We start from the raw sequence: 14,156 nt of genomic DNA, 5'->3' as shown, positions 1-14,156 counted from the left end.
CACAGAATCACTTATAATTGTCTCTTGTATTGATTTAACAACGTTTTACAGGCTGGAGACACTTCGGCAGCACCTCGGCAACGGAATCAGAAAGTTAGAAATGAAAGACTCAAGGCACATATTTATAGGGAGACCATTTCGCATGAAATGGCTCATGCGATCTGGCTAGTGCCATTTCGTACGAAATGGACATGTTCGAAATGGACAACATCCTCTAAAACTCTATTTTCTCGTACTTCGTGCCCTGATCTATCTAATCTACTACAAGACTCGACACAAGACGAAGTCGACAGACATATGCACCAACAGACTCCCCCTTGAATGTTGACGAAGTCTTCAGTGTCGAGTCTTCAGTATGTCAACTCTTCAGTCTTTCTCAGTCTTCATGCTCTCTCCAAAGTATATGACATTGTAAACATCCTTCAATCTCTATCTCTTCTCTCTCTCTCTCTCTCTTCCAGAATCTCAACCTGTTCTCTATCTTATCTTGATTAGATCTCTTGATTCTTTAAGTTCTTTTTAGCATCAGCAGCTTGCGTTAACAACAGGATTCAAACCTGGCTCTCTACCATTCAAACTCCCCCTTGAATGTAGATCCATAATCTGTATATGGCTCTTATGTCTTCAGACTCCCCCTTTCGATAAGCTGAGATCGTAGTCTAGAATTCACAATCTACAGGGATCAGAAACCTGGCTCAACCTCTGCTCATCACGCTTTGCAGCTTTCACAGGTTCAGAAACGTTTCCTGGCTCTCCATAGCAACAGGATCTGGAACCTGGCTTTTATCTGCATATCTTCATGCTGAAAGTCCACAGGAATCGAAACCTGGCTTTCGCATATCTTTCAGGAGTCGAAACCTAGCTAACCTGCACATCCTCTACCCAAAACATAAGTTTCAAAATTATTTAAGATTTAACAATTTTAGAATCTTTGCTAACCACTTGTAATTGGAACATTCAGATTTGGTTTCAACTTAATGAACCATTTAATCATTTCAAAATCTTTTTCTCATCTCAAACAAACTCTCCCAAACCATTTGTTCATCATGTTTAGCACTCGGAATTTTGAAAATCAGCTTTTCAACATCAGTTGTCAAAAATAAGATGAAATAAAATCTTTTTGGATTTTTCAAAATTTTATGCTAAAACACTCCGAAAATCTTTTTGAATTTTTTAAATAAAATACAGTAAGGAAATATTTACAGACAATATTTTTGTGAGTTTGTGTAAGAGAATCATATCAGTTTATAAGACAAATCACTAATACCGTTAAGCTTTAAACATTTTAAGTTCTAAACGATTCACTTAGATTGTCAGTATACTCCATGAGATGATGTATAGACTATGTGGATGACATAGTAGTCAAATCCAAGACAAGGGTCAATCACAGTATACTGATCCACTTAAATTTTCACACAAAGTTCAACTGTTTCGATATACGAATTTAGTGTTTTAATGACTTAAACTTATTCGCCTGTACCACCTCAGAATATACTCTCGTATCCAGACTCCTATATTCAGTCTTATAGGTGAGTGTACACTAATGTTATCTGTAAACGGGTAATGCGAGACCATGAGAGCTCAGGTTAGAACTTCCGTTCAGACAAAGAGATGATGGCTCGTCTTTAAGTGTGTCCCGTTTGGGGATCTTTTCTTCAACAGCACATGATTAGCATTTTTCAATGTTACATTATTTTTTATGCTGAGGGTGGGCTTAAAAATTTAAGCTGTGCAGAGCATTATACGAGGACTAGGCTATTGCTCTCGCAAAATCAGAAGTCCTGGTATAATACCCCAGATATCATCACGCACAAAGACCTAGTATGTCAGAAATAGAAAGCCCTTCAAACAAGATTTCGGGGGTTACCCATATATCCGAGAGATGTTCCCCACGAGATAAGTAAGCAATTGATATTTAGGTTTATATCTCGAAAACAATCTACTGAATGTATAAAAAACCTACTGGCATATCGTCAGTGAGATCGTGTGAGATCGTTTACCACATTTGACTTTCCAATTCTTTAGCGTGCTGTGATAGTCCACTGATGCACTATCATTTCCTCTTTTTCACAACAACACTCATTTTTTATTTTTTCAATATTTTTGGATTTTGATTTTATCATGTTTTTGGCTTTTTTCAAATTTTCTAATGTTTTTGGATTTTCTGAAATTTCTTACTCCCCCTAAAATTCAAAACCATTTAAAGAAAATTTGACAAACCAATGTGAATTGCTTCAATTCTCCATTCACTTGGTGTAAACAATCAGAACTCCCCCTGACAACAAACTATTTTCCCATTATGATTTCAAAACACTTAAGTTTGTTTTAATCAAAATGGTTTTTCCGGAAAACTAGTTTTGTTGAAATCACAAACCACTTGTAGGTTAGGGGTTTCATCACATTGTTTTTCAATCACTTATATGAAAGTTAAATCAAGTTCAACTTAATGACCTTGATTAACCACTTGTAGGAACAAACACTTGTATATTCACTTCAACAATACCACTTGTAAGTTGAAATATGACAGTTTTGAGTGTTACCACTTGTAGGTTTTCCAAACAAAAACATTTCAAGAATGATGCCGATTCCTGCTCCACAATTACCAACTTGGGAGCTCCGGCAAGTCCAGAGTTTACTCGTGATAGGTTATATCACATGACGAAACGAACATGGGTGAACCATCTTCATCTGGTTTGTTTCCTTTCTTTTTCTTCTCATAAAATTCCTTTACCCCTTTGACCTCCCCGTCAACCATTTTTCCAAAAATATTTTGAACCTTGGGGTTAAAAGCTTTTTCAACATCAAATTCTTTCTTTTCAGAATAGAATTGATTTGAAATCTCAACTTTTCCAACTTTTTGTTTAAAATTTTTAGTCCGCAATGGTGGAAAATTGACATCATCCATAGGCGGAGCTGAATTTTCTTCTTTTAGATCAACTTGTGGCTCTTCTGATTTTGACGAATCAGATTCATCGCCAGAACTAATATCTGATTTCTTAACAACCCACTTTTGGTTGTTAAGATTCACCTTTCTTTTGTAAAAACTTTTTGAACTCTCACCAACCTCAAATTTTGAATTTTTGAACACTATAAATTGTTTGGTTGGTAGTTCAATTTCAACCATCTTTTCTTTCAGTTTAAGAGAAACTCCCTGTTTTGTGTTGGTTGCCTTTGTACAGTTCAAGGCAATGTGACCAACTTCTTGGCATTGATAACAGGTTCTCGTTTCCTTCTTCTTCTGAGCAGCTTCATTCCTAATTCCTTCTTGCTTCTTAGCAAGGAATTCTTTGTTTGTCTGCTTCCAGAATGAGCTCTTTTCTTCTTCCTCCGAACTTGATCCTGAAACAAATACAGTTTTTGGTTTATAAGTTTTCTCATTTTTGTGATTTTCTGGTGGAATAAAACCTAAACCTTTCTTTTTAAAATTACCGTTATGGTTTGGTTTCTTTTGAAAATTCAAACCAGAACTGGAACCTTTTTTCTTGTTTAACCTTTGTTGAACTCTTGAGGTGTATTTTTTAGGTTTTTCAGAAAGGTTTACATCTTTTATTTCAGAAATATTAATTTCTGTTAATTTGAAAACCTTTTTGATCATTTCAGTTTTAACACCTCTTATTGGAAACTCCTCATCAGAATATAATTTGTCGGATTCATTCAAAGTATATGCTACTTTGAATGTTTCGTCATTCAAATTATTTTGTGATAACAGAAAAACTTTATTGTAAACCCGTTTGCCCTTTTTAACTGTTAGACTTGACGTGTCAGACTTTGACTTTGACTCTGACTCCTCTGTTTCATCTTTATCCAACACCTGATCGACCACTTTCTTTATTAACTCGGATTCATGATCAGTGTCGGATGATGTGAAAGTGACATCGATGTTGTCTGGCAAGTTATCTGAATGCTCAGATTCCCACTGTAAGTTGGTTGCCTTTTTGACTCTTTCTGAATTTGGATTTCGTGGAGAAAATCCATTTTCAAGCGGAGGCGGACACTTGTTATAGTTAGTACTGTGTTTCTTACCAGAATTCTTCATTTCAGATGTCTCTTCTTCAAACGCCTTCATGCCTTCGACTGTTGGGTATATCCTGTCAATCACATAAGAAACACATGAGTAACTTCTCAATAATCTGTCAACCCTTTCAGTTTCTATTCTCTGGGTTTCCAATTTTCGTTCAAGTTCAGCACATTTATCAATGTAATGATTAATGCCTTTCTGCTTCGTCATGAACGCTCCTTGAAATGTCTTCATAGCTGTTGCTTGTTCACTGCTTAATTCGTTGTATTGATTCATAGCTTTGTTTAGTACATCATAAGATTCTTTTAGTCTGTTCATGTTATGAATCAATGTGTTGTTTTGCTTTTTCACATCTTCACAATTTTCACACTTTCAGACATCTTTGTTGCATCAGCTTCCTCTTCAATCTTGAAAGCTGGAATTTCTTTGACCTGCTTCTTTATCACTCGAATATCTTCTTCGTCACTGTCATCTTTCTGAGCACGTAATCTTATGTATTCTTTCATTCTTTTTGCATAATAATCATCAGCACTATCTTCAACAATTTGAGCAACAAACGCTTTATACTTTAAAAGATTTTCATGCAGACAATATTTGTCCCATCTAAAACCCTCTGGCAATCTTTCATCATCTTGGTCTATTATACCATAACAAGCTTTCATTGACTCTTCGATCTCCTTCCTAGCATGTGACATTTGTGGTGATTGTTGTTGATACGGCTGTTGAGCAACTTGATGATAAATTGCTTTTCGATAATAATCATTGTTTCCGAAAGGATTTTGAGCTCCACTTGCTTCGCGTTTTGTGCATTCTCGCTTGAAATGCCCTTTTTCCCTGCAACGAAAACAAGTAACTTTAGATTTATCAAATCCTAAAATAGAAACATTAGCATCACGGAAATCATCTCTTCCCGTAATCTGTTTAAACTTCTCAGCTCTCCTCAACACGCTTGCCAAACACCACTTTATATCCATAAGTTCCATCTCCTCAGCATCAATCTGATCGTAATCCTCTTTTGTCAACATTGGATTTCTGATCCTTCCTGCAACTAAACTTCCATAAGACTCTAACACAGTCACCAACAAAGACATATGACTTTTGGCTACTTCTTCAGAGTAATTTTGATCATTCTCAAGATTTAGTGCAATGTTGCATTGTAGTACTTTTCCATTCTTGGTTGCTGAAAAATTTGGATCAAATGATGGATATGAAGAGAATCTAGTTTTGTTGATTGATCCTTGAGATGATTCTCCAGAAGAACTTTTTGCATTGAAAGCAGTTTCAATCTTTGGTGCAATGTTGGTCTTATCACTAATACCTCCTTTGTAATACAAACCAATGTCTTCTGCACCATCAAAGTCCTTCATTCTCGCTATCTTTCGTTGTTCCATCTCTTGAGCTTCGAGTTGTTCAATAAATGTGCTCAGCGTTAGATTGTCAAATGCAGGTTTATTTTTCAACATCATAAGATACGTGCCCCAAACATCTTGTGGCAACGCATCGGCCAATTTTTCAATCAATTCATCATTATCTTTCTTGATGTTCAAGTAATTTGCTTGAACCCAATTTTCAAAACGTTCTTCCCATCCACTATACTCCTCGATACTCATTAGCTTAGGCGGTTTTTGCATAGTGCCCGTTTCATTTTCTAACATCGTGTTCTGAGTAATAGTAATCGGAGTAGCAAACGCGTTGTAGAATTCGTTCTCCATGATTCGGTTTTGAAAATTCACAAAGACAACACTTTCAAACGAAATGGATGAAGTTTCACACGATCTGGTCCTGAACAACTTGGTGCGAAATGGTGCAATTCGTGCGAAATGGTAACTCCTTGATGCGACCTAAGTACAATTCGTGCGAAATGGAAATCTGCACTACAGTTTCAAGCGACCTAGGCCAAATTCATACGAAATGGGGTCTACTATGTCCAATTCGTGCAAATTAAAAGTGATTTCAAGCGAACTGATAAACAATGTCCAATTCGTGCGAATTGGAAGTGATTTCAAGCGAACTGAAAGTCCAAATCGTACGAATTGATGCTGATGTCACACAATTGGACAGTTTTTGACAAAATTGATCAGGTTTTAGTTCGATTTTAGGTCTGATTCTTTCAAGGATTTGTTAAAACAGTGTTTCGTACGTTATATGTGAAAATCAAGCCATTTTATCTGTGAAAACTCGTTTAATTTTGAAAAAATGTAAAGAAGAATGAGTAGAAGTCAGAAATTTTGATGAAAACAAGCTGAATCAGTATGAACTCTTCCTCCTGAGCTCTGATACCACTTGTAGGATCGAGAATCGATCTATACGAGTCTATCAGAAGAGTTCTTGATCAATACGAAAGGCGGAAACAGACGTATCGATGTTGAATCAGCTTGATTTACACACCGAATCACTTATAATTGTCGCTTGTATTGATTTCACAACGTTTTACAGGCTGGAGACACTTCGACAGCACCTCGGCACCGGAATCAGAAAGTTACAAATGAAAGACACAAGGCACATATTTATAGGGAGACCATTTCGCATGAAATGGCTCATGCGATCTGGCTAGTGCCATTTCGTACGAAATGGACATGTTCCATTTCGTGCGAAATGGACAACATCCTCTAAAACTCTATTTTCTCGTACTTCGTGCCCCGATCTATCTAATCTATTACAAGACTCGATACAAGACAAAGTCGACAGACATATGCACTAACATTTATGCCTAATTTTTTTCAAATTAACACGTTGCAATGGGCGTATGTGGTTCAACGATTCTACGACTGTTTTTCGTTCGGTGTTATTTTTTACTTTTTTATTTATTTTATTTTTACAACCTCTTCTGATGTTGGTGGTTGTTGGCAGTGCTGTGGCATTAGTGCTACTTGGCATGATTTTACGAACGTATTTAACCTATGAAGTTTTTTACTAATAATTTGTTTCGAGTTCACAACTATATCTCTTTTACTTAAGAAAAACTAATTTTTATGTGCATATTTTTATGTGCGTGTCGATATAAATAAAATTTGCTCTACGTTTCGACGTAAACTTTTTATGGCAACAATTAAGCAGTATGAGGTCTGAACTATTAAGAGACAGTATAATGCTTAACCGTTCAGAGACAAATGTCTGACCAATTCAGATTAGAGGTCTTAGCCATTGAGACTCGGTATAATAATTAATCATTCAGATGCAAATGTCTGAACCATTCAGATGCAAATGTCTGAAACATTCAGACATTTACTCATGAAACAAACAGTGTGAATCATTAAGTGTTGAACTAGTAAGAGGTCTGAACCATTCAGACCCTCATTAAGAGGTAAACAAACAGCCCCTTGATTATTAACTAACCCATGCCAGTTGAATTTTTAAGCCCCGGCCGCAACGCGACGGGGTCTTACATCTATTATAAATCAATCTACAATAGATCTAAATAATGTGGAATAAAGCCTCCATACACTTAGGTACACGTAGGTAGTGGGGGCTTTAACTAGTTGGGTTTTATAATATAATAAATCCTTTTATTATAAGATAATATATTTGAGTAAATTACAAGTTTTGTCCTTTATGTTCACACCATTTTATAGGCGGTGTCCTTTAACGCAAACCTTTACAAGTTTTATGCTTTATGTTTCAAAATCTTGCACGTTTTAACCTCAAGCAAAATCTAGTTAGATTTTTATGTTAAGTTATATCATGTGCCTCCATGAGGGTACTATTGTAATTTTACCCATTTATATAAAAAAATAAAATGCATATATGATCAAAATCACCTACAACCCTAGAATTTCTTCAATCTCTATTTCTACAACAAAATCATTAGTAAATCACCAAACGATTACAACGAGCAGCAGCATGATCCAGATCAGCAGCAACCGCCTCATCATTACTACGGTACTTTTCAAGGCGTAAACACCTATCCGCCGCCGTCTGCACCGCCGGTGATTGGTTTTCCTCAGCCGGTTCTGCCTCCCGGCACCTCCGGTGGTCCGGCAGTCAACCATTACGTCCACAGTTCCCAGGCCGTTACAAGTATCGTACTCGATCAGAGTTTGATAGGTTATTGTTCAGCTTATTGTTGATTTTGAAGTGATTTTGTTTGATTACGTTACTTTATGATATGCTAATTTGGATTATTTGATCAGATTGTTGAAATTGAAAAGGGTTGATTGTTCAATTATTGTTCTGTCTTAGCTAGGGTTTGTTGTGTAGTTATGTGATAAGTTGCTATTTGTTATGCTAATTAGTGCAAACTGTTATGAGATCGATTTGAGTTCGTTACGTTATTCAGCTTGTTGTGGATTTCGTATCAATTTGTTTTTTAAGTAATTTTGTGTGAGGAACTGCTAAATTTGAAAGAGGTTGAATATAGACTTTTGAGAAGACACTGGATGCAACGAATCTTCTAGATGATTACTATTTGAATCTGTTGGATTGGGGTTCTTGCATATGAATTTGATTCTTAAAGGGGAGAGAGAGAGAGAGAGAGAGAGAGAGAGAGAGAGAAAGAGTGTTGAGAGAGAGTGTGTTATTGGGTTTAGAGTAAATTACAAGTTTTGTCCTTTATGTTTACATCAAATTGCAGTCGCTGTCCTTTTGGCCAAAAGTTTACAGGCAGTGTCCTTAACCTTCCAAAATCTTGCACGTTTTGTCCTTTAGGCCAAACCTGGTTAGAAATCTCAGTTAATTCTTGTCATGTGCAATGCACATGAGGGTACAATGGTCTTTTTCCCTCTCAACTCTTTCTATTTCCCCCTTTATAACACTAAACTCCCACATTGGCAGCACATTTCAAGCATACAATTCTGGATATAAACAAGTAGGGATTTATAAAACCTTTTCATGTGATCATGAACTAGCATCCCAGTTGATAGGTGCCCGAACTGGGCACACGTTTTGAGCAAGAAATCATATGATTGAAGGTGTACAGGAACATGGGATTTGTGCATTTGTGTAATGAAGTGCCATGCTTGTTGGGTTTTGCCTTGTTTGGATAAAGAAATTAAGTGGATGTTTTCTGTATGGCCTTGAGAGAGGGTTTTGGTGTGGTGGATTTTAGTGACACTTTGGATGAGATTTGGGAGAAACTTGGGAGAAATTTGGGGGTTTTGTTGAAGGGTTTTTGTTAGGGGGTGGTGGTGGTTGGTTGTTGGAAATGGTGGACATTGATTGAAGTAAAGTGGTGGAATGTTAAAAGAGTATTTGTGGGGAAGACGAAGGTGTCTGCTGCAAGTATCAATCAAATAAGGGTTGTTTCATTTTGCTACTGTAAGTTGAAATTCAGTTGGTTTTAAAGTTTAAACACTGAAATTGAAATGGAAATTCAAGTTCAGCAGTAGTTTACATGACAAGGGTTATAAATGGGGGAAATAAAAAGGGTTTAGAGGGAAAAAGACCATTGTACCCTTATGTGCATTGCATATGAAAAGAATTAACTGAGATTTCTAACCAGGTTTGGCCTAAAGGACAAAACGTGCAAGATTTTGGAAGGTTAAGGACACCGCCTGTAAACTTTTGACCAAAAGGACAGCGCCTGCAATTTGATGTAAACATAAAGGACAAAACTTGTAATTTATTCTTGGGTTTATATATGCATTTTTTTATTTTTTTTCATAAATAGGTAAAATTACAATAGTACCTCATGTGTCTTGCACATGACATAACTTGATAAAAATATCTAATTGGGTTTGGCCTAAAGGTTAAAACGTGCAAGATTTTGAAATACAAAGCACAAACCTTGTAAAGTTTTGCGTTAAAGGACACCGCTTGCAAAATGGTGTAAACATAAAGGATAAAACTTGTAATTTACTCTAGATATTTAATATGAAAATTTATAATTCATTTATTTATTTTAAAAATCAAAATTAATATTTGTTATATAATATCTTGTTAAATTTGTATTTTAACATGATTTCCTACAATATATAAACATGATTAATCAATGAAAAAAATCTATATGATGTCCAGTAGTCACCGAAACTTCTACAATCTAATCTAACATAATCACAAGCAATAACATAATTTCGATTTCATCATAACAAGTCTCTAAGGTCAAAATCCCATATTTAATAGTTCAAGAACCCTAATCTAGCATGGCATCAAATATGAATTTGGATGTCCTCTATTATAGAAATGAATAGATGGCTTTTTTCGAGCTTGAAAAATAAATCAGATTAGGTTTTGGAATTACCTGATTTGGTAATGGAAGGAGAAATTGTATGAAGAACTTACGAGCCCTAGCTTTTTCTTCACTTGAATCCGTCTTGCATAGATGAGGTTAATGGAAACTATTAATGGGGTTTTGTGTGAAATAATACTACGAATCTAATGGGACCGGTTTCATAAACAAATATAATGATTTTGATCAAAACCCTTTCATGTTCTTGAGGTGTAATAATTGATATTAAATTTTGGTATAAATTTTATTAGTTATGACATATAATACGGTGATTAAATGCTATAAATTCAAGTTCTCCATAACACCGAATACTTTAGGGCTGGAGCGAAGGTATGGAATTGTGACACAAAGAATATCTCAATGGGTCGGGTTTAATCAGGCCCAGTGATATGTAGGGGCAGGTAGGGCAATGGACCCAGGCCCAAAGTTCTTGAGGGCCCAGAGTTTTTAATAAATATCCATATACTATATGTTTGTTATTGGGCCTCAACTGTTTTAACCTAATTATTATAATCAATCGGCCCTTCATTTGTGATTGACGTGATGAGCGGGAATCGGGAATAGCAGTACGAAGCGATGACAGATTGTAACAGGCAGTGCACACACAAAGCGATCAGAATTCAAAGATTCAAATCGGGTCGGGCGACGATCAAGGCCGTTAAAGCTCGTCAGATCTTCGATAGCCATGGTAATCCGACGGTTGAAGTAAGTTTTCACGTATGTTCAGTTGAAGTATTGTTGTATTTGCTCGATTTGTTTGAACGATGTGAGTGTTGATTGAAGTATGATATTAGGTTATGATAATATGTTTGTGTATATATATCATCATTGTTCGGTTCACTGTTCAGCAGCGCAGCGGCCACGAATCAGTGATTCGGAATTACGTTACAGGTCGGTTCACTGTTCAGCAGCGACGATTTTGTATGATTCTGAATTTCTGATTTATTGGTCGGTTCACGTTAAATGTTGATTGTTGAAAATTGAAACTTTGAAGTTTGAATTTTCATATTTTTTTTCTTTTCAGAAATATGCCTCCTAAATACAAACATTTGTCCGGTTGTCAAAAACGTAAAAGAAGGAAAATAAAGGAAGAAAAAAGAAGGTCTCAAGAAGGGGCAATAGGCAAGTTCTTTCAAAAAGAACCACAAAGTTCTAATGTTGAGTAAGACGAAGTTAATAATAATGATAATGTGAATGCTAATGTGGATAAGAATGATGTTGATGCTAATATGGATGAAGATGATGTTGATGCTAATGTGGATAAAGATGATGTTGATGCTAATGTTTATGAAGACGAGGTTGATGCTAATGTAGATGAAGACGAGGTTGATGCTAATGTAGATGAAGATGAGGTTGATGCTAATGTAGATGAAGACGATGTTGACGCTAATGTATGAAGACGATGTTGATGCTAATGTGGATGCTAATGTTAATCCTAATATTGATATTTTTGATCCTAGAAATTGGGATGGACTTAATCGTAACATGATCAATGATTTGGTTAAGAAAGGTCCAAAACGAGATTTAAATATGAATAAGGGTCCCGTTGATAAACATGGAAGACGATTTTCTACAAGCATATACACTAGAATTCTACCGAATAGAGAGACTTGTGATAGAGAATGGCTAGTGTATTCGAAAGAGCTTGATAAGCTATTTTGTTTTTGTTGCAAAATTTTTAGACAAGGGCATCCGAAAGGCACGTTGGATGGTGAAGGTTTTTCAGATTGGAAACATGCTACTAGACTTAAATATCATGAAGTTAGCGTTGAACATTTGAAGAATATGAAACAATGGTTTGAAATGCGTCAAATGTTGGATTGCAACACAACAATTGACAAAGTAGCGTACGAGCAATTTAAGAAAGAAAGAGATTATTGGAAAAAGGTCATTTTAAGGATCATTCAACTTGTGAAATTTCTTGCTAAACATGGTTTAGCATTTCGCGGACCAAATGAGAAGTTATATAAAAAGGGTAATGGAAATTTTTTGGGATTGGTTGAGATATTGGAAGAGTTTGACCCGATTATGAAAGAATATGTGTGGCGTATCATGAATGATGAAACCCATATACATTATCTTGGATGAAATATCCAAAACGAGTTAATAGTATTGTTAGCCGATAAAGTTAAAGCAAAAATCATCAAGAAAATAAAGCAAGCAAAGTACTATTCCATCATACTTGATTGCACACCCGACACAAGTCATCAAGAGCAAATGTCCATAATTGTGCGGTATGTTAATGATACCACCATTGACGAATCTTTTTTAGGTTTTTTAATTGTTGATGATACCACTGGTAAAGGACTTTTTGATGTTACTGTTAAGGAATTAAAGTCTCTTGGTCTTGATATCAATGATATGCGAGGTCAAGGCTATGATAATGGAGCAAACATGAAAGGGAAACATAATGGAGTTCAAAAGAGATTCTTAATTGAAAAATCTAGAGCTTTATATGTTGCTTGTGGTTGTCATAGTCTTAATCTTGCATTATGTGACATGGCTAACACATGCACTAAGTCTAGAGATTTTTTTGGAATCATACAACGGTTTATACCATCTTTGCCAATTCTACAAATAGGTGGCAAATTTTGAAAGACAATGTTAAAGGATTGACTCTTAAGTCTTTGTCTGCCACTCGTTGGGAAAGTTGTGTAGATAGTGTTAAGCCTATTCGAACACAACTTGTAGATGTAAGAAAAGCTTTGCTTACAGTTAGGTTTACTGATAATGATGCTAAAATTCAAAGCGAAGCTAAATCACTAGCAGAAAAAGAACTTGGTGAATTTGATTTTTTGGTAGCAACCGTCATTTGGTATGAAATATTAACAACGGTGAACGTGGTGAGCAAAAAGTTACAATCGAAGGATATGGTTCTTGATGTTGCCATTGATGAAGTGGGCAAGTTGATTAAACATTTCAAGAATTATAGAGAAGTAGGGTTCGATAAGGCGATTAATGAAGCTAAAGAAATTGCAAATAAAATGGGTGTTGATACGGTATTCCCTCAAAAACGTCTAATATTTAGGAAACAACAATTTGATGAGACTTCAACTGTACAAGAAGTTTTATTTTCACCCAAGGAGGATTTTAGAGTCAATTACTTTTTATGTAGTGTGGACCAAGCGATTGCTTCTCTTGAAACAAGACTCGAACAATACCAACAATATAAAAAAATATTTGGCTTTTTGTTTCCTAAAAACTTGAGGGAACTTACTGAAAAAGATCTCAAGTCTTGTTGTTATGGTCTTCAAGTTGCATTAAAGTTTAAAGACGAATCCGATGTTGATGCTGATGAACTTTATGAGGAGTTGAAATTGTTTGAGGCATTTTTACCTAGTCATATTGTTTGCATTTTGATGCTTTCAATAGTTTAAAGAAGATTGGTTTTTTTCCTAATGCATTAATTGCATATAGAGTGTTGTTGACTATTTCGGTAACAGTTGAATCAGCGGAAAGAAGCTTCTCAAAGTTGAAGTTTTTGAAGACTTACTTACGATCGAGTATGTCCCAAGAAAGACTCAATGGCTTAGCAATGATATCTATTGAAAACGACATATTAGAGATTATGGATTACGAAGACTTGATCGAAAGCTTTGCTTCTAGAAACGCTAGGAGAGCCGCACGATTCGCTTAAGTAGGTAAATTTAGATCATTTTGGTACAATACTTTTATTTTGATGATTGTTTTAACAATTAGTGTCATATTATAGTTTTTTTTATATATGATTATTGTGTTTAAATTATATGGACCTGATTTATTTTTAGTGACTCCTGGCCCAAAACCTTTCGAGATTTCTCGGAGACGGCACTGGGTTTAATGGGGAATGGGTTGCACTGCATGTGAAATCGGGTGGAGAAGAAGGATTTTGGGTGGGGGCGCGTGGTCTTGAGCCTAGGGCGAGTGGGGGAAATAGTTCTGGGTTCAATTTATAACGCGGGTGCATCAGGTTTAATCACAAAGTCAGTGAACTCA

General features: G+C 35.7%; 2 protein-coding genes across 2 annotated transcripts; both read left to right on the top strand.

Moving 5' to 3' along the window:
- The first annotated feature begins 10,757 nt into the window (after positions 1 to 10,757).
- Positions 10,758 to 12,269, top strand: LOC110888216 (zinc finger MYM-type protein 5-like). The gene is made up of 3 exons (XM_022135753.1): positions 10,758 to 10,886; positions 11,393 to 11,506; positions 11,550 to 12,269. Exons 1-3 carry the CDS (start codon positions 10,758 to 10,760, stop codon positions 12,267 to 12,269), a joined length of 963 nt encoding a protein of 320 aa, XP_021991445.1.
- Positions 12,270 to 12,398: 129 nt separating this feature from the next.
- LOC110888215 (zinc finger MYM-type protein 1-like) lies at positions 12,399 to 13,818 on the top strand. Its single transcript, XM_022135752.1, has 3 exons — positions 12,399 to 12,700; positions 12,763 to 13,500; positions 13,599 to 13,818. Exons 1-3 carry the CDS (start codon positions 12,399 to 12,401, stop codon positions 13,816 to 13,818), a joined length of 1,260 nt encoding a protein of 419 aa, XP_021991444.1.
- Positions 13,819 to 14,156: the final 338 nt, after the last annotated feature.

Source organism: Helianthus annuus, chromosome 11 (assembly GCF_002127325.2).
Source record: "Helianthus annuus cultivar XRQ/B chromosome 11, HanXRQr2.0-SUNRISE, whole genome shotgun sequence".
Taxonomy (NCBI): domain Eukaryota; kingdom Viridiplantae; phylum Streptophyta; class Magnoliopsida; order Asterales; family Asteraceae; genus Helianthus; species Helianthus annuus.
Note: the sequence above shows the minus strand (reverse complement) of the source record. Positions and strands in the feature narration are given on the sequence as shown.